The following is a 20,219-nucleotide window of genomic DNA, read 5'->3' as shown; positions in this document are numbered from 1 at the left end:
CTAGAGTAGTCTAACACCAAGCAAGCCTGGCCATACCTAACCATTCTGTTAAAAGTCATGCTTTCATTAATAATGCCTATGATGTCACTTTCTCTGGTCATCACAGCTGTCAATTCACACACTAAGCTTAATGTCAGTCAAAATCTGTAATATTTAAAAATATGTTTTTGTTCCCTTATGTAATATTTAACCTATGTAGTGGGGTTTTCAGTTTTTATTGATTTATTTTTTATTCGAGCTTAAGACCTTACATACATCTTTACAAGCATGGCATATAGTAGGTGTTCCATAAATACCTATTAAATGAATGAACCACTATCATATTTAACTTAAGACACTCCACCAAGTTCTTGTTGATCTTATTCTACCTATTTCCAGTTTGCGTTCCCTAGTCCCATCAAGGATGGGAATGCTGAACTTGATAGAGCTGAGGATAATCTAGTCATATGCTACTAAAGCCTCCTTCCAATATGCAACGATCAGCCTGGGAATCGTCAATCAGTTACTAATCCACACAACTGCTTTCATGTTTAGCCAATATCTTTCCATCTCGTCCAAAACAGACAGCTTGTCAAACGGCCTGTTAGAGATACAACAACTATATCATTCTTCTATGCCAGTATTTTTACCAGTCAATGAAGGGAGTGAATGAAAACTTGTTAGCAAACTATGATAATTAATTACTGCCATATGTACTTTTGATAATCTAGATTATCAAAAGCAATCTTACTGATAATCTAGATTCTTTCCTGGAATTGGGACCAAGTTCATCAGTCTTTTAGCTACTTTTTCCTTATTTCTCCTTTCAGAAATCATTTTAATAATTTCCCCAGGCTGGGCATGGTGGTTCCCGCCTGTAATCCCAGCACTTTGGGAAGCGGAGTCAGGCAGATCACTTGAGGCCAGGAGTTCGAGATCGGCTTGGCCAACATGGCAAAACCATGTCTCTACCAAAAATACAAAAAACTAGCTGGGAATGGTGGCAAACGCCTGTAATCCCAGCCACTCAGGAAGCTGAGGCACAAGAATCATCTGAACCCAGGTGGTGGAAGTTACAGTAAGCAGAGATCGTGCCACTGCACTCCAGCCTGGAAGCCACAGTGAAACACCATTTAAAAAAAAAAAATAAAAAAATTAAAAAAAAATTCCCCTTTCTTCTCACTTGCTTATAGCCTCTTTCCTATTTCTGATCTGAGGCTCCATACAGAGGACATCCACGTTTATTTTAACACAGCACTCAAGGCCTCTTTCCCCTTCTTGGAAGCAAGCCTGGAGAGAGGACTGCCCCATTCCAGTGACTCCTGGTTAAGGCTGGAATTCAGTATTAGGAAGTGCACACGTTCTCCAGTATCTGCTTTATTGGTAGTAAAGGGGATACGGTGACCCCAATATGTTTTCCTTTTTTGCCTTAAACATTCAGAATGCAGGCAGGAAAGATGGGTGTCCTTGTTAAACTCCCCTTGAAGACTCCCAGAATTTCTCAAAAATTGTGGACAGGGCTCTGCAATTCTTTTCACAAATTCTTTCTCTGCTCTAGGATCTGTCTTAGCCCTTTTGGTTTAAACATCCTCCTTAACAGAAAAGACAAAAGTAACAAAAATTTTACCTCCACTCTGTAATCCCTGGGCATTATATAACCAGTCCAAGGCAATGATTCCTTTCTAGTCACCAAACCAAACTCTAAAGTTTCTTTTAATCTACCTACTTTTTTTTTTTTGCAAGTCTCAGCTTAGAGACCCTGTATTTTATTCATCCTTGCTTTTATACCCTTACTATCCATTTTCTGAAAATGTCGCATTATAAACTAAGTTTATCAGAAAGCTTCCCCATCCCTATTGGATCTTCTCATTTTATCATTCTTTGGCAGCATGGTCAGAATGAAATTCCTCAGTTTCCTAATACTTTTGATCCACCATCTCTGCTACATTGTCAAGAATATATGCCTATCTTTTCCTTCTTTTTTTTTTTTGGAAACAAAGTCTTGCTCTGTTGCCCAGGCTGGAGTGCAGTGGTGCAGTCTTGGCTGACTGTAACCCCCACCACCTGGGCTCAAGTGATTCTCCTGCTTCAGCCTCCTGAGTAACTGGGATTACAGGCGCCTGCCACCTCTCTGGCTAATTTTTTTTGTATTTGTAGTAGAGATGGGGTTTCACCATGTTGGCCCAGCTGGTCTTGAACTCCTGACAGGTGATCCGCCCACCTCCGCCTCCCACAGTGCTGGGATTACAGGTGTGAACCACTGCACCTGGCCTATCTTTTCTTTGACACTCTTGTAGTCTATAAACATTTGACCAAGTTCAGGTTTCCTGTATTTGGCTCACCAACTAATTTTCTCTCAAGATCTGTCACTTTCACTCTACCCATCAATTCTGTCATTTTGGAAAGTACTCTAATTTCAAGTAATAGTTCCCCCAGCTGCTTCCTCTCTATCCTTTAAGAGATGCTGAGTGTTACCAACCAATTTAAAAATCTGTTTGACTTTCTATTTTAACAGATGTACTCAAGGCAGACATGAGCACCAAGTAAGCACATCACTACAGGGCATGGCTGCCTCTCCACCAGTTTTAGGGTAAGCATAAGGAACACATCCTCCACAATTTCCCCCAAGTAACAACTCCTCTTCATCCTCTGCTTTGAATTCACACAAAATGTCACCAGTGTGACTTAACTTCCTATCTCTGATATACTAATTTTGAACTCACTATAATTTGAGTCTGGGGGCAAGGAGGGTGAGTACAATATATGCTGCACTATCAAAACCAGGTTCCAACTGGAGTCTTATCCTATTACGCCTCAATGACCCGTAAAATCCTACGTACCATCTTTAGTGCGATCCCTAAATTCATTTGAGTTAGCAACTGTATTTGACTACATAAATTCATGCCCACTGGGAACCTCAGAATGTGGTCTCATTGGGAATAGGGTCTTTGTAGGTGCACTCAAGTTTAAGACAAAGTCAAACTGCATTAGGGTGGGCCCTAGTCCATTCACTGGTGTCCTCACGTGGAGAGAGAAATTTTGAGACAGAGAAGAAAATGCCATGTGAAGATACAGACACGCAGGGGAGAACACCAGATGATGACAGAAGCAGACTGTGGTGACTTCAGAGTGAAACCCTCCAGAACTGAGCTACAGTTTTACTTACTCATTTATTTTTATTTTTTAAGACAGGGTCTTACTCTGTTGTCTAGACTGAGTGCACTGGTGCAATCACGGCTCACTACAGTCTTGGCTTCCTGAGTTCAGGAACTACAGGCATGCACCACCATGTGCGCGCGCGTGTGTGTGTGTGTCCAGGCTTGTCTCAAACTCCTGTCTCAGCTTCATGTGTGTGTGTCCAGGCTTGTCTCAAACTCCTGTCTCAGCTTCGTGTGTGTGTGTCCAGGCTTGTCTCAAACTCCTGTCTCAGCTTCGTGTGTGCGTGTGTGTGTGTGTGTGCGCGTGTGAGTGTGTCGTGTGTGTGTGTCCAGGCTTGTCTCAAACTCCTGTCTCAGCTTCGTGTGTGTGTGTGTGTGTGTGTGTGTGTGTGTGTGTCCAGGCTTGTCTCAAACTCCTGGGCTCCAGTGCCTGTCTCAGCCTCCCAAAGTGCTGGAAGTACAAGTGTGAGACACTGTGCCCAGCTTTTTTTTTTTTTTTTTTTCCTTCAGGTAGAGCAGACACTTTGGTCATAAAGAGACTTGCAGCACTCAAGTCTCTCATGCAAAGTTAACTGCATTTTCCTAACAATTCCACTTTTGAAATCATTCTGATATGCATATTCCCATGACTCAATATATATTCACTGAGCTCAAATTCATGCCCTTCACAGCTATTGATGCTCAGGCTCCAGCAGTGAACACAGCAGGCCCAGACCCTGCTGCTGTGAAGCTTATTATTCTCCTAGGGGCAGGGCAGACAAGGATCAAGTGTGGGAGAGAAAGTAACAGGGCAAGAGCCCATTATTTTCCCTGCTTCAACCTCAGACATTCCTACTACTCAAAATTAGCTCAAGAAGCCACCAAAGTAGGCTGGGTACGGTGGCTCATGCCTGTAATCCCAGCACTTTGGGAGGCTGAGGTGGGCGGATCACCAGGTCAGGAGTTCAACAGCAGCCTGACCAACTTGGCGAAACCCCATCTCTTAATTTAAAAGTACAAAAATTAGCCAGGTGTGGTGTTGCGCACCTGTAATCGCAGCTACTCAGGAGGCCAAGACAGGAGAAATGCTTGAACCTGGGAGGCGGAGTTGCAGTGAGCCGAGATTGTGCCACTGCACTCCAGCCTGGGCAACAGAGTGAGACTCCCTCTCAAAAAAAAAAAAACAAAAAACACCAAAATAAAACCTGCCCATGACCCAGCAATACTATCGAGAAACTTGCCCTGGGAGACAAACATAAGAATATTATAGCAGGCTGGGTGCAGTGGCTCACGCCTATAACCCCAGCATTTTAGGAGGCCAAGGCAGGTAAATCATGTGAGGCCAGGAGTTTGAGACCAGCCTGGCCAACGTGGCGAAAACCTGTTTCTACTAAAAATATGAAAATTAGCCAGGCATGGTGGCAGGCGCCTGTAGTCCCAGCTACTCGGAGGCTGAGGCAGGAGAATTGCTTGAACCCAGGAGTGGGGGGTGGGCGGCAGAGGTTGCAATGAGCCGTGATTGCACCACTGCATTCCAGCCTGGGCAATAGAGTGAGACTCTTGTCTCGAAAAAAAAAAAAAAAAAAAAAAAATTACAGCAAAAATCTAGAAGCAACCCAAATGTCTACGAACAGTAGACTTGGTAGTAGAATAGGTAAATAAATTATGGTATAGTCATATAATGGAATACCATATGAACCATAACTACCCAAATCCACATGGGAATATATTTGAAATAATACAAGTAAAAATAAAACAACAAAAGGAGGCTCTATCCCATATGGTTTCATTAAAGTGCAAAAAAGGCACAATGAAAACAACATATTGTTTAAAGACACAGAGACATATACAGAAAGAGTATAAAGAAAAGCACAGGAAAGTGATCTTATATTTAGAAGCCACTAGCTTGTATATTCCATAAACTGACAATTTTAGTGACAATAAAAGTTTAATTTTTGAGAAATTCCTATCCCAGCCTTGCTCCACTTCTTTCTTTGCAAATGTATTGTCCCTCTCCAAAGAATACAGAAGGACCAGGGAGAAGCACCACTAGGCTCCAGGCAAAGGGCTGTTGACACGTGGGTTGCAGAGGAATCATGGTGGTGCAGGTCTGCATATTCTCCATTGCAAGGAGTTAATTATTCTAGCTTAAAAGCCCTTCGATCTCCAGCTGGGTTGGAGAAAGTGAAGCTCTTGCTGCAATCAATCTGGCATGTAACAAAGCATTGCAGGTGCAACATGATAGCAATTTAAAGTCAGGACAAAGCTTGCTGGAATATATTACTTTCTCAATACTATATTTGAGTAGCTGGAGGAAAAAGGCATGGCAGAAACCCAAGGCCTGGGACACTTGTAACAAATCTTAGATATAAGTTTCAGTGCCCCCCCCCCCTTTTTTTTTTTTTTGAGATGGCATCTCACTCTGTTGCCCAGGCTGGAGTGCAGTGGCGCCATCTCAGCTTACGGCAACCTTCACCACCCAGGTTCAAGCGATTCTCCTGCCTCAGCCTCTGGAGTAGCTGGGACTATAGGCACGTGCCACCATGCCTGGCTAATTTTTGTATTTTTAGTAGTGATAGTGTTTCACCATGTTGGCCAGGCTGATACCAAACTCCTGACCTCAGGTGATCCACCTGCCTCGGCCTCCCAAAGTGCTGGGATTACAGGCGTGAGCCACCACACTCGGCCTCAGTGTCTTCTTTCTATATTTACATTAACTGTTGATTGTCCCTTTAATGTGGTCAAAATGAACATAAAAGCTGATATTTATCAAAACCTGTTAAAATATTCATGTGCTTTGACCCAGAAATTTCATCTGGGCAACTAAATTTAGAAAAAATGTGGGCAAAGGTTTATGTATAAGGATTTCTCTGCAGCACTATTTTTTTTTAACAGGGAAAGATAAAAAACAATTTAATACTCAACAATGGGAGAGGGAATGTTAAGTACATCAAGGTAAATCTACCTGATGAAACATCATTATGACCACCATGAATACTACATAGCAACAGGAGAAAGTTCAAGGACACAATGTCAACATCACTTTCTGGTGACCCTGAGTGCAACAGCATGAGAAGCATGTCTGTATGTGAACAGTACCTGAACAGGGGATTATGTAAAAGTAATTTCTATCATTCTATCTGGGCTGGAGGTTTTTTAAAGAATCTGTTCATCCACTATCCAAACTTTTTGTGGTTATCTTGTCTTTTTTTTTTTTTTTTTGTCTTCGAAACAGGATATCCCTGTCGCCCAGGCTGGTGTGCAGTGGTATGATCATGGCTCACTGCAGCCTCAACCTTCTGGACTCAGGTCATCCTCCCACCTCAGCCTCCCAAGTAGCTGGGACTACAGGCACGCGCCACCACATCTGGCTAACTTTTAGTATTTTTGTTAGAGATAGGTTTTGCTATGTTGCCCAGGCTGGTCTTGAAATCCAGGGCTCACACAATCTACCCACCTTGGTCTCCCAAAGTGCTAGGATTATAGAAGTAAATTGCCGTACGTGGCCTTTTCTTTGAGTTACCTAACTGCTTAATTTTATAAAAATATGGAAGAAATGTCAAGAAAAGATGGAATAATCCATTATTTAATATTTTGCTCCCAGTATGCATTACATAAATAAAACAAAATTAAAAATGGAGGGAACACAAGTACTTTTCTTTTTTGGGTGGAGCAGAAACTTCGGTCATAAAGTGATCTGCAGCACCCAAGCCTCTTACAGAAAGTTAACTACACTTTCCAAACAATTCCACTTTTTTTTTTTCGGGATGGAGTTTCGCTCTTGTTACCCAGGCTGGAGTGCAATGGCGCGATCTCGGCTCACTGCAACCTCCGCCTCCTGGGTTCAGGCAATTCTCCCGCCTCAGCCTCCTGAGTAGCTGGGATTACAGGCACGCACCACCATGCCCAGCTAATTTTTTGTATTTTTAGTAGAGATGGAGTTTCACCGTGTTGACCAGGATGGTCTCGATCTCTTGACCTCATGATCCACCCGCCTCGGCCTCCCAAAGTGCTGGATTACGGGCTTGAGCCACCACGCCCGGCCACAATTCCACTTTTGAAATCATCCTGATATACATCCTCACATGACCTGGTATATATTCACTGAGCTCAAAATACATGCCCTGCACAGCTATTGATGCTCAGGCTCCAGCTGTGAACACAGCAGGCCCAGACCCTGCCGCTGTGAAGCTTATTACACTCCTAGGGGCAGGCCAGGGAGGGAGAAAGACAAGGAGTAAGCGTGCGAGTGAGAGTGACACGGCAGGCAGCACACTGTACGTAGCTGCCCTGAGAAAGCTTCTAGGGAAGGTGGCAGTGAAGCAGAGAGCTGAAGGAAATAAAGATCGAGCCAGGCTGCCATATGGGAAAAGAGCGTTCTAAGAGTATGCTTGGTATGTTGGGGCCAGTTGGCTGGGGCAGTATGAAAGTACGGGAGAGCGGCCTGTACTTGTGGGGAGGTGGGAATCACCAAGAACCTCAAAGCCTAGAGTTCAAGACTTTGCCTCTGCTTTGCTTTCTCAGTGAGAACTAGCCAAAAGGGGATTCCTGGTAAAACAGTAACACAATCTGCCTTTTGTTTTAGAACAGCGCTGTGCAGAACTTCCTGCAACACTGACATATTCTACATCTGTGCTGTCTACACAGTGACTACTAACAAGATGTGGCTATTTAAATTAATTAAAATAAAATGTAAAATTCAGTTCTTGCAGCGTAGTAGCCACATCTCAGGGGCTGATGTGGCTTTCACATTAGACAGTGCGGTGTCAGAGATCAGTCTGACTCAGACTTCAGACCGGCAAGTGTTGAACGAAGCAGGGTGAAAAAAAGGCAGGAAGTCATTGCAATAACCTGGACAGAATCGGTGGTGGCTTGGCCAGGGCCTGTGCTGTGGGAGGTGGTGAAAAAGAGTCCGATTTTGAATAAAGGTTTGATGGGAGGTTTTACTGATGGAATGAACGTGGTCACTGATAGGAGTCACGACTAGCTCCAAGGTCTCTGGCCTGAACTCCTATAGAATGAGAGTGCCATTTACTGGGAGTGTGGGGATGTTTTTGAGGGCAGTGTGGGGTGAGATCAGAAGCTGTGTTTTGAACATGTTAACCTGTAAGGCACCCTAGGAGATATGTCCAGTAGTCTGTGGAGTTGAGGAAAAAAGATGTGGGCGGAAGACACAATTTTGGAATTTAGTGCTTTAAAGGCATTCCACTGGGTAAGATCACATGGCAGTGACTACAGATGGTGAGGAGAGGTTCAAAGATTGAGATCTGGGGCATTCTGCTGATTAAGTACTGGGAACCTTAGGGGGAGCTTGTAAAGGAGATGGAGATGGAGAGGCAGATGGAGAACCAGTGTAGTAGGTGTCCAAAAGCCAAATGCATAAAGTGTTTCAGAAAGGAGGGAAACTGACAAATGCTGCTGACAGCGGAGTAAGAAGAGACTGGAGAACAGATCATCATATTACGCAACAAAAAGATCAGAGGTGACTTCCACGAAAGGGTTAACTTTCACTGTCACTGCCTTACCTGGTCTCTGTACTAGCTCTGCAGATGCTCTCCTTTGCTCTAGCACTCCTGCCATTCAAACAGGTCTTCTATATTACTGCCAGGGTTTTCTTTCTTTCTTTCTTTTTTTGAGACAGGGTCTTGCTGTTTTCCCAGGCTAGAGTGCAGTGGCCTGATCATGGTTCACTGCAGCCTTGCCTCCCAGACTCAATCTATCCTCCCACCTCAGCCTCCTGAGTAGCTGGAACTTAAGGTGCACACCACCATGCCTGAATAAATAAAAAAAAATTTTTTATAGGCCAAGTACAGTGGCTCATGCCTGTAATCCCCGAACTTTGGGAGGCCGAGGCAGACAGACCACTTAGGTCAGGAGTTCCAGACCATCCTGGCCAACATGGTGAAACTCCATCTCTACTAAAAATACAAACATCAGCCGGGTGTGGTGGCGTGCACCTGTAATCCCATCTACTCGGGAGACTGAGGCATGAGAACTGCTTGAACCCAAGGAGGTGGAGGTTGCAGTGAGCTGAGATCATGCTACTGTATTCCAGCCTGGGAGACACAGCGAGACTCTGCCTCGAAAAAAAAAAAAATTAAAAATTAAAAAAAATTTTGTAGAGATCGGGTCTTAACTATGTGGTTCAGGCTAATTTCAAACTCCTGGGTTCAAGGGATCTGCCTGCCTCAGCCTCCCAAAGGGCTATTGCAGGCATGAGCCACTCAGCTGAAAAATCTTTAACAGTATATTGTCTACAGCAGTGGCCAAACTTTAAGTGCACATAAAGATGACATGCAGGTGACTAAGCCCCAAAGCCACCTGTCACAGAAGATTGGCAGAGACCTGGGGACTGTGTCTTTAAGCAGCAGTCCAAATAATGGTTGTAAACCATGTTGACAAGGATTGGCCTCTAGGGCAAACTCCCAAATCCTAAGCAAAACAAGCACCTTTTCCAAATTTGGTCCCAAACTTCTTGTCTAGTTCCTTTCTTTTATATTTTAAGACAGTGTATGTTTCAACAAGCTCTAACTAATTATTCAAATCAGTTGCCTTTCCCCAAAATGCTGTGTTCTTCTAGGTATTATTGCCCCTTGCACATAAGGCTCCTGCTGCTTAGAAGGCACTTTTAATCTGGTGTGCTCAGAAAATTCTGACTCATTCTTCAAGACTCAAACGTCACTGGTAGTGTGAAGGCTCAGCAGATTCCCCAAACTCTGTTAAACATTTCTATACATTTCTCACACTATCTGCTGGCTATTCTATCACCTCCTCCCCGCCTCAACTCCCTCCACCCCCTGCCACCAACTCCAAGAGGCTGTGGAGAGACAGAGATGGCATTTTCTCCATCTGTGCATGATGAAGACATTATCTAATATGCAACAGACATTTAATATCCATGGATGACTGTCAGCCTGATACCCAGCAATACTGTAAAGTGTGTGTATGCTCCAAAGCTTCCGATGACACTGCCATTGTAGAGTGCTGGGGAAGTCAGAGATGGCTCTGTCGAAAGGACATATCACTACCTGGGGCTTGAAGAATGACTGGAACTTAGAAAGACGGAAAGAGGAAGAAGACAGGTGCCGAGGGGACACAGTCCCAGACTCCCAGGCAAGACCTTGGAGAGGCAGTTGGTGGTGGTGACGGGGAGTGTAAGGGAAGGGTATGGATGAACCTGACCTCCCCCATTAAGAAAGATATAGACTCAGAATATTAAAACTAGAATCTGAAATCTATAGATCATTTTAAATAAATAGTTTAAGCCCTGGTCTTAAAGGGCATTTCAAAAAAACAAAACAGGCTGGGCCTGGTGGTTCATGCCTGTCATCCCAGTGCTTTGGGAGGCTGAGGTAGGAGGACTGCTGGAGTCCAGGAGATTGAGGCCAGCCTGGGCAACATAGCAAGACTCCACTTCTACAAAAAAAATTTAAAACTAGCTGAGCTTGGTGGTGTGCATCTGTAGTCCCAGTTACATGGAGGCTGAGGTGGGAGAACTGCTTGACCCCAAGAGTTCGAGGTTGCCACGAGCTATGAATCACACCATCGTACTCCAGTCTGAGTGACAGAGTATCTCCAAAAAATAAAAATACAAAAACAAGTAATAGAAACTGAACCTTTACAACCTGTAAAGGATCTAATGAGCATTCCCATCTTCTTTTACAGGTTGAAACAGACTCAGAGCTTTGTTTATTAAAATGACAGTCTAAGAAGGGACTACGGCCACATTATCAAATCTTCACATGAGCTTATCAGCTATTACTCTATCCTCATGCCTGCTTTCTCACACAGAGGAATGGGGAAAGTGTGTGGCAGACTAACACAAATCTCTCCCCTTTACCCCCAAAAGCAAAGACCATCTCTCTGCACATCTCCTTTGCACATCTCCTACTAAGGGACAGACCTAACTGGTTCCCATGGTACCCAAAGGACTGTATCTTGCACAGAGCTGCTCTATGAATAAGAGTTTAGTCCAGGAGTCTCTGCTACTTCATTAGTTCTAGAACTCCCCCTAGAGCACCTACTTGCAATGTTGGCATACAGCTCCTCAAAATTTTTCAGAATAATGCAGAATCTGGCAATTCTTAATTTTTTTTTTAAATGGAGTCTCGCTCAAACAACCAGAGGGAAGTAAAAGGAAGAAAAAAATTTTAAAAAGAAATGGAGTCTCGCTCTATCACCCAGGCTGGAGTGCAGTGCATCTTGGCTCACTGCAACCTCTGCCTCCCAGGTACATGATTCTACTGCCTCAGCCTTCCAAGTAGCTGGAATAACAGGTGTGGCCACCACGCCCAGCTTTTTGTTTTGTTCTTTACACCTGGCTAATTTTTGTTTTTTGGTAGAAACAGGGTTTCATGATGGTGACCAGGCTGGTCTCGAACTCGTGGCCTCAAGTGATCTGCCTGCCTTGGCTTCCCAAAGTGTCAAGATTACAGGTATGAGTCACCGTGCCAGGCCAAATTCTCTTGTTTATCTGTGGGTGAATCCTTGAGGGCAAAGAGCCTCTGAACGTTGACACATCAGAACTTATAAAGTTGTTTTAATTATATGCAATTACAAAAGAATTAATATAGTTAGAAAAATAATTAGGAGATCTAAAAGGAACAGACTCGTAAGTTCTTCACGCAAAAATATCTACTTTGTTGGTATGCATGATGCAATAAAAATGAGATTTGACATTTTGTTTTAAAAGTCTTGATCTTTGGCAGCTAGGTATTTCATATTTTACTCTACTTGATCTTAGCCAAAAGGTCAAGAAAAAATGGCTTTTTCATATTTTATGCTAGTAACTATTATTCTTTTTATGTCCACAAAAATCAATTAACAACTGATAACTACCTGAAATGGTTTTTAATTCTGAATCGCAGAAACATAAAATTGCTTACCTGGGGGGAAATAAACTGGGGAGGCACTTGCGCCCGGAGACTGGGAGAAGAATTTAGTGGCTGCACTGGTGTGTGCAGACCTCTCGATTGTGCTGTGCTGTTTCCAAACAAACCATGACTACCGCCCTGTAAACAGAAGAGTAGCAGTAAGGCTTTCTGTTAACGTAAGAAAATGCAAGAAACAGTTCTGGTCTTTTAGAGCCCTCAGAAGAATCACAGGCTGTGTTCCACAGAATAACAGAATTTCATAACTGAGAAGTTCCTTATCTTAGAAGGCTTAGGGCAAATACTCAAATTGAATCATGGGCACCTGTACAGTTTGACGAACTCTATAAACGGAAAGGGTTCAATTTAGTCAAATATTAGGAAAAGTCCTACATTCTTTTTTGTGAATGAAAGATATAGGCAACATAGCATTTATTTCAAGTACTCTTCTTTGCAACTGGGTTTCCCAAATTTATTCTCAAGCTTTATAATCTGAGCTCCATCTTGAAAGGCACCTGAGTAAAAATGCAGGCTTATGAATAGTTAACAGTTGTATTTATAAAACACTGCGATATGACTTCTCTGCCGTCCAAGAGTGAGCCTAGCACCCTTCCTTGTCCTGGATCTGCTCAATCCCTTCTTTGCTAGATGAGGAAATGTGACTCAATCACACATTGAGAGAAAAAAGGGAGAAAGTAAAAATCATTACAGGGACACCAAAATAAACATTACTCACCTGTAACTTCTCATTCAAACCCATGAATATCAGTCTAGTTAAAATAAGCTGAACTCCCTCATTTCTGAAGACCTAACTCTCTGGAGCACTTCTATACTATTCCAATGAAATAACTAAGAGATTTAGGTTATATGGTGGCCCTTCCTTGCTGACTCGTTTCTAGCTGAGAAAAGTCCTTCAGCAAAGAAACTGTATTTGGTAACACAACACTGTGCTCTCTCTGCCTGAGGTTCTTTCTGATACCATCTTCGCTTGACCTCTTCAAGGTCTAGTTTGGAGGTCATCCTCATCAAGGAAGTCTTCCCCAAAACCATCTTCCTGATTTCACATTCAGATTAATTGAGCCCATCTCTCCAATTTCAAAATACTTTAAAACTCTTTGAGGGCACTCATCATCAAACCACACTACGGTTATTTTCCATTCTGTCTTTCTACTGTCAGCTTAAATCTTTTCCTCTTTGTATTCCCAGAACTCAATAAAGCCCTGGTCTGTAGGATGAATATATCATTTGTAAATATCCATGACCCACCAATTCCACACACTGGAAAATGTCCCACTGAACATCTTCAGCAAAGATAGCTGCATCACTATACTGAGTACGTATACCCTGAATCAAAATCACCACCATTATCAAATCCCTGGAATCACAGGGATTAAGGTAATTTTAAAGAATTTTGTTATGGCATCATTAAGTCCTAGAACACGAAAAATACTGTGATGGCTTAATGATTAAAAAATAGATTAAGGGACTGCTACAGGGAAATTAGTGAACTTAAAAGCATTGAAAATAAAAATGATTCTAAACATAAAGTCGAAATGGCAATTAAAATCTGTTTATCTCGTAAATCAAATATCCACCATGAATTTTATGTCTCCCCAAAGAGGTGTTTAAACATGAGTAGGCCTTTAATTCTAGAAACTCTAACATCTCTACTGCTCCTGTCTTACCAATCAGACTGCCACTCGAAAGTGAAATGGCTCAGTCCTAACTTTCCTCAGACTGTGGCAGTCAGTAGCTTGGCTACCCTGATCATCCCTAAGAAAACAGGAAACATTTATTTCACCAAGGATATTGTGCTAAGATCTTTCTCACTTGATCATCAAAGTCATGACTTAGTTATTAGATGTCAACTATTCACGACTGGTCCTTGGACGGTGGGGTTACTGGTAGCTAAAGTCCCTGCCAGAATCCATTTTTGGGGAAATATAAAATTCCTTCCTGAGGGTCATTTTAAATTCCAACCTCTCCTTTGATAAGAAGTATTGAAAAGAGTTTGCTTTTTTTTTTTGAGACGGAGTTTCGCTCTTGTTACCCAGGCTGGAGTGCAATGGTGCGATCTCGGCTCACCGCAACCTCCGCCTCCTGGGTTCAGGCAATTCTCCTGCCTCAGCCTCCTGAGTAGCTGGGATTACAGGCACGCGCCACCATGCCCAGCTAATTAAGAGTCTGCTTTTTAAGCTTCTGTAAAATCAATTCCTACTTTCCTCTTCCCAGCAGACAATTTCCACCCTCCCCTACCATAGGTTTTAGGCTTTTCATGATCAAGTGACCCTAAAGCCACACAAAGCACTATGATATATATCTGGAATGGGTAACAAAACAGCTACGTCCACAATAGTCAATCATAAAATGCCTTATCAGTATATTAATATGGAACCTGGGCATCACAAGCTGTTCATTTTCTTGGCTTCAATAAAGCTATTTTTGCAGTGATGTACTCAGGGGTAATCATACAGATTTGGTCTTTAAAAATATTTAGAAATTATGAAAACGGTAATCAAAAACTTATATAGGCCAGGTACAGTGATTCACACCTATAATCCTAGGATTTTGGGAGGCTGACGCTAGGAGTTCGAGACTCAACCTGGGAAACATAAGCAAGACCCTGTCTCTAAAAAACAAACGGGAAAATAAGGCACTTGTATATGTTCTAATATTGGTTTATGTGGCTACTGCTAAAGCTTTACTGTTGTACAGGAGGCTTTTACAATTACCTGAGTCCAGTGATATTTGCTTCAACTATACTGTTTAACTCAGGAATCGTGACTCCAAAGTCCTGGTTCTCTCCACAAAAACAACAGAGCCACTATGGGAAGGCAGACAGGGCCCTGCTGTGAGCCCTCAGGCCTGGGAAGGTAAGTGGCATGATCTCAGCTTACTGCAACTTCCCACCTCCTGGGTTCAACCAATTCTCCTGTCTCAGCCTCCCGAGTAGTTGAGACCACAGGCACCTGCCGCCATGCCCAGCTAATTTTTGTATTTTTAGTAGAGACAGGGTTTCACCATATTGGTCAGGTTGGTCTCGAACTCCTGATCTCAGGTGATCCGCCCACCTCGGCCTCCCAAAGTGCTGGGATTACAGGCGTGAGCTACTGTGCCTGGCAAAAAAATCTTAAATTTTATTAATATGAAGTATATTAAAATAATTCTGTATTAAAATAGTCTTTAAAAACCATGTCCATATTTAGATATCTGCAGAAACCTTGTTAACGATGGACTTTGTAGCAATCCACAGATCAAAAAAATGAAGAAGAATGACCTTTGTTTAGAGCCTAATGCTCGGCTAGTTTGGCTGGTTTACTATACTAGTTTATGTACTAACAGCATTTGATAATCATGTGATCTACCACATTTATAATCACCACTAACTGTGAGTGTTATGCCTGTTTCATGTTTCTATACCTCAATTCAAAATAAAAGAACTCCCAAAACATCAATATAATAATTTCTTTCCTGTTTATATGAACAATATATATCTATGTCTTCTGTGGAAGCAGTAAGGTAAATGATGAAATTTAAAGGAAGACAATAAAAAATCAGCTGTAACTCCCAATCCAGAAATAATAAACCGAACACATGGATATAGTGTAATCCATTTTTTTTTTTTTTTTTTTTTGAGACGGAGGTTTTGCTCTTGTTACCCAGGCTGGAGTGCAATGGCTCGATCTCGGCTCACTGCAACCTCCGTCTCCTGGGTTCAGGCAATTCTCCTGCCTCAGCCTCCCGAGTAGCTGGGATTACAGGCACGCACCACCATGCCCAGCTAATTTTTTGTATTTTTAGTAGAGACGGGGTTTCACCATGTTGACCAGGATGGTCTCGATCTCTTGACCTCGTGATCCACCCGCCTCGGCCTCCCAAAGTGCTGGGATTACAGGCTTGAGCCACCGCGCCCGGCCGTAATCCATTTTTTAAAATGTGCTCAGGCAACAATTAGAAAGCATATAAGAGACCTATGTGCAACTTGACTGGTGTCAGAGGTATTACTTCACATTATCATGTAATGTGTATGTGGAAGTCATTGTAAGAAGACAGAACATCATCGCATATGCATCATGTGGATATAACTAATAATTACAAGTTGTATAATTAACATCCTCCCACAACGTCCTAAGGTGAAGGTCACATCACAGAAGCATGGCTATCACTGCTGGGGTTATTGTTGCAAAGGAATTGTGACTCCAAATTCCTGGTTTTCTCCAAAAAACTAAAATGGAGCCATTGTGGGAAGCCAGACAGGGCCCTGCTGTGCGCCCTCAGGCCTGGGAAGGTGAGGAGGCTTGATCCTCCCAGCCCTGCCTGTCGTGCTTCTACTGCACAGCCCCTTGCTGGAGGGTTGCCAGATTCAACCCCGGGTGCAATGAAACACTGCCATGTCTGAGCAATACCCATTCGTTCCAAAGCTTCACTGTCTACTATTTAAAGTTACCCTTCTGTGGGTAATTATTATATTTTAAACTTAAAGACACTAGATTTCAAGATGCTGTAACCCACAAATACTTAATCATACTAGTTTTGCTATTTTTAAATTAGCAGATGTATTAAATTAAAAAGATCTCTAAAGTATTACTTATCCAATCTAATGTTTAAAATGGCAAATGCATTAAGTTAGACTGTCTAACGTATTTATGTAGCCTCTTTAACATTTTCCTTAGTTATTAGTTTACTTATTAAATATGAACTTATGATCAAAAATGAGAAGACAAAAAAAACAGGTTTAAAATAAAATCTATGTTGAGAAACATGAAGAGAGATGGGTTCTATGGGCTGAAAGATCTAGAACCTACACTTAGTATCATTCTGTGCATTCAGTAATCAACAAATTTCCCAAGACAGACAAATGATGCAATAAACTGCAGACCAGGACCAAGGCGAGGCCATAGCCAAGCAGTTATAAATTTGAGAGGCCTCCTTACTTGTCTAGCAGCGAAGTTTTGGGGGTTGAGCCCTGTGCCGATTGCTCCAAGGCTGACGTTGGGTAGTGTGGAACCAGAGGGAGACAGCTTGTAGCTGGGAGAAGGGGAGAAGGGAGAGCAGGGAGCCTCATCCCCAAGGCACCCATCTTGATTGGAGAAAGGCAAAGTCAGCTGAAAAGTAGTAGGAGTTAGCCAATCACAACGAGTGTTGGTTAGTGAAGCAACAGAATGCAAGAAGGGAAAAGAGAGAAATACTAGCAATAAACAAAGTTAGAGTGTATTAGCAATAACCGAGGATGGAATTTGGATCTGATCATAATCTTTACACTCGGCCCGACAGACACCATCTGTCATCTTCTTTGATATAGATTTTTGTTTTCTTCTAGGTTAGTAACACGTTCTATCCATTGCATTAAGATAAAAATTGCCAGACACTTTATTTTTATGCATCTAATATTGATTACTCTAGCGATGTGGCTGTTGCAACAGAAGCCAGGGCAATCTTCTGACTATGTTGCTGTCTGGACCAGCATCAGCAGTGTCAAAGCGTGCCAGATTTTAAAATTTTGGTTTTAGCTGCTTTCTGAAGACCAGGAAAATGGCAAATTGGTATTCTGAATCAAGATATACTTCCCACCATTAGAAATATTAAACATCAAAACCAACAGGTAGGAACTTCTTGGTTAAATTAGGTAGCTGAGAATTTGAAAAGTTATACCATTGTAACTAAACACAGATCGCTAGGGAACTCAGGAAAGGTAACAACAGAGTTCTCTCAAAACTAGAAGGCAAGGCCTTAGGAGACATGGAATATTTGCGCAAAATCCCAAAATTTATTTTGTAGGTATAGAGCAGCAGAAAAAAGAATTCAGAGTAAGTTTATCTCTAAAATTTCCACACTTCATGAAATTTCTCAAAACTCAGATTTTCTTCCTAACACAGGCTAAAGACAGATGGTTCTTGCTCTTGCCTAATCGCTTGTTGACATCGGTGGTTTTCAGGTCACCACTTTAATGCAGGTGATGTCTGTGTTTTGCTCTCTAGTTCAGTAATTCTATGCTTTCTCCAGAATCAGTTATCAAAAGACAAATGGGAACCAAAGCGGTTCTCATGAATTATTATCTTAAACAAAGGATTCCACTCACCTTCTCAAAATAAGGCCCACTATCTGTGGTTCCCATGTCTTTGGAATTAGGTGGACGGAACCCAGATCGATCCTTCCTCATGATATCGTTAAAATCCCCGAGATTCATCGCTCGCTTGTCCACATCAAACTTTTTATCTGAAAGGCTTCCTGAAAAGTAGCACAAACAGAATGAAAATTTCCAGAATCAATGTTTCCCCCATGAACCAAGAGGGACCTGCCCCACTATCTTCACGGGGGTGCCAGGTATGAGCTATTAACATTTCTATTTCTGGGGATAAGACCAGATAAACTCTCATTGGTCCAGGCTACTGGTGTTTATCCCTGGAACACACATGGGTCCTTTTAATTTATTTTTAATAAAAAATAAAACAAAACATGTATATGTTATAGCTTGTTTTCTACTGAAGACTGAAAGAGCCTTAGGGCTAACCTGGAAAAAAATCTGGCTAAGAAAACATTTAGACTGGTTATTGATGTGTTTGATGAACACATCTTGCTCATAAATTCAAATGTCCTCAGGGAGAGAAGTTGTCTGTTTTTGCAATTTTAACATCAGCTAAGTTAATGGTCTGTGTGAAACACAGTTATTAGGAATAAAAAGGTCAAGGAGGCACAGTGGTTGCCCTAAAATTTAGACCTTAAGAGTTGAACACAGAAGATGTGACCACATTACCTACACGGTGCAATTTCCCAGATGCCATGACTATACCGCTTTTCTTTCACAGCTCTATAAATCCGCTGTTGTTTGCTGATATAACCAGTGCCCCCCGTGAGGAAACTTATGTTTTAATTATTCTCGTATTTAGAAATATCATAGATCAAAGACCACCTACTTCCTTTACTATCCATAATTATTTTCATTTCTTCTTAGTTTCTTTTTAAGTTCCTCAGAGTGATCAAGAACATTACTACAAAAATCCCACAGACTAATGGCTAACACTGCATCCACTCCAGCTGCAATGTGAGAGTTTGCCAATAATGCAGCATCTAGGTACAGACAGGACTGGCAACTTGAGGGCCATATCTGGCACATAATTTTTTGGCCCCATAGAGCATTTTAAGAGATCTGAATTAGTTCTAGTATTTAAAAATCAGGCTGGATGCAGTGGTTCACACCTGTAATCCTAGCACTTTGGGAGGCCAAGGCAGGCAGATTACTTGAGGTCAGGAGTTCGAGACCAATTTGGCCAATATAGTGAAACCCCGTCTCTACTAAAAATACAAAAATTAGCTGGGCATGGTGGTGCATGCCTATGATCCCAGCTACCTGGGAGACTGTGGTGGGAGAATTGCTTGAACCTAGGAGGCGTAGGTTGGAGTGAGCTGAGATCGCGCCACTGCACTCCAGCCTGGGCGACAAAGCGAGACTCAGTCTCAAAGAACAAATAAATATAAAAATAAAAATCAGAATGCCAGGACACATCTGAATTTCTGGCCTCTCCTGAAAGACTTGTCATAGCTCAGCTGGATTCTTCCAGAGCAGCAACTGCCAGGAACCATGCAAGGCTGATTCTTCCAGGTGGACTCTCCACAGTTAACTTGTGGCCACCTCATCCCAGGTTCTTATACCTTGAGCACATCACTCATTTTCATTCTTTCCTGACTTTTGCAGTCATCTGAGTTTTCAGTCCTACCTAGTGTCTGGCACAGTACCTTACAAAGAGTAAGAGCTCAATAAATGTCTACTGAACTGCACCCATCCCAACTCAAATTGGGCAGGAGATGCCAACAGGACATCGCAACATTGATATACTTCATTCCTTTCAGCAGAGTGATACACACCGACAGACAAATCCATTTTGCTGCTTGGATTATCTTCAGTCTGACTCTGAAAAATCAAGAACAGATGAGAGAGAATTAAGGATGTACGTCTTTGAATCAGAGAGGTGGCATTAGTCACCTGAGAGCCACATCTTACTATTGGCACTACAGAAGTTCCTCTGAAATGAACTTAACGGTAATGAAGACATTAACATTTTTAATATGCTAGCCTGATTGCTGCTTGGGCCTATATTCTCACAATTCAGCTTTAACATGCAGTTAGTCTCAATGCATCTACAAAGAGAGCCATAGATAAACAGCTGCCTGAAGAAATAAACCCCCTGTCCTTAAGTTCTAGTCAGCCCAGGATCAAATTCCATGAGTGGCAGCC

General features: G+C 42.3%; 1 protein-coding gene across 11 annotated transcripts in view; it reads right to left on the bottom strand.

Annotated features, from left to right (window-relative positions):
- TNRC6B (trinucleotide repeat containing adaptor 6B) overlaps positions 1–20,219 on the bottom strand; it is a 275,182-nt gene that overhangs the window by 30,362 nt on the left and 224,601 nt on the right. For 8 of the 11 annotated variants that reach the window (XM_032267134.1, XM_032267136.1, XM_032267133.1 and 5 more), the window contains 4 exons: positions 19,850–19,895; positions 18,066–18,214; positions 16,921–17,091; positions 12,002–12,127 (listed from right to left, as the gene is read on the bottom strand). In XM_032267134.1, the coding sequence (XP_032123025.1) occupies positions 12,002–12,127; positions 16,921–17,091; positions 18,066–18,214; positions 19,850–19,895 (492 nt within the window). The remainder of the gene's footprint in view (positions 1–12,001; positions 12,128–16,920; positions 17,092–18,065; positions 18,215–19,849; positions 19,896–20,219) is intronic. The other 3 variants (XM_032267140.1, XM_032267141.1, XM_032267142.1) reach the window with 1 other exon arrangement.

Source organism: Sapajus apella, unplaced genomic scaffold (genome assembly GCF_009761245.1).
Source record: "Sapajus apella isolate SASKATOON/1434 unplaced genomic scaffold, GSC_monkey_1.0 scaffold166, whole genome shotgun sequence".
Taxonomy (NCBI): domain Eukaryota; kingdom Metazoa; phylum Chordata; class Mammalia; order Primates; family Cebidae; genus Sapajus; species Sapajus apella.
The sequence above is the reverse complement of the archived record's forward strand: the minus strand, read 5'-3'. Positions and strand labels throughout refer to the sequence as shown.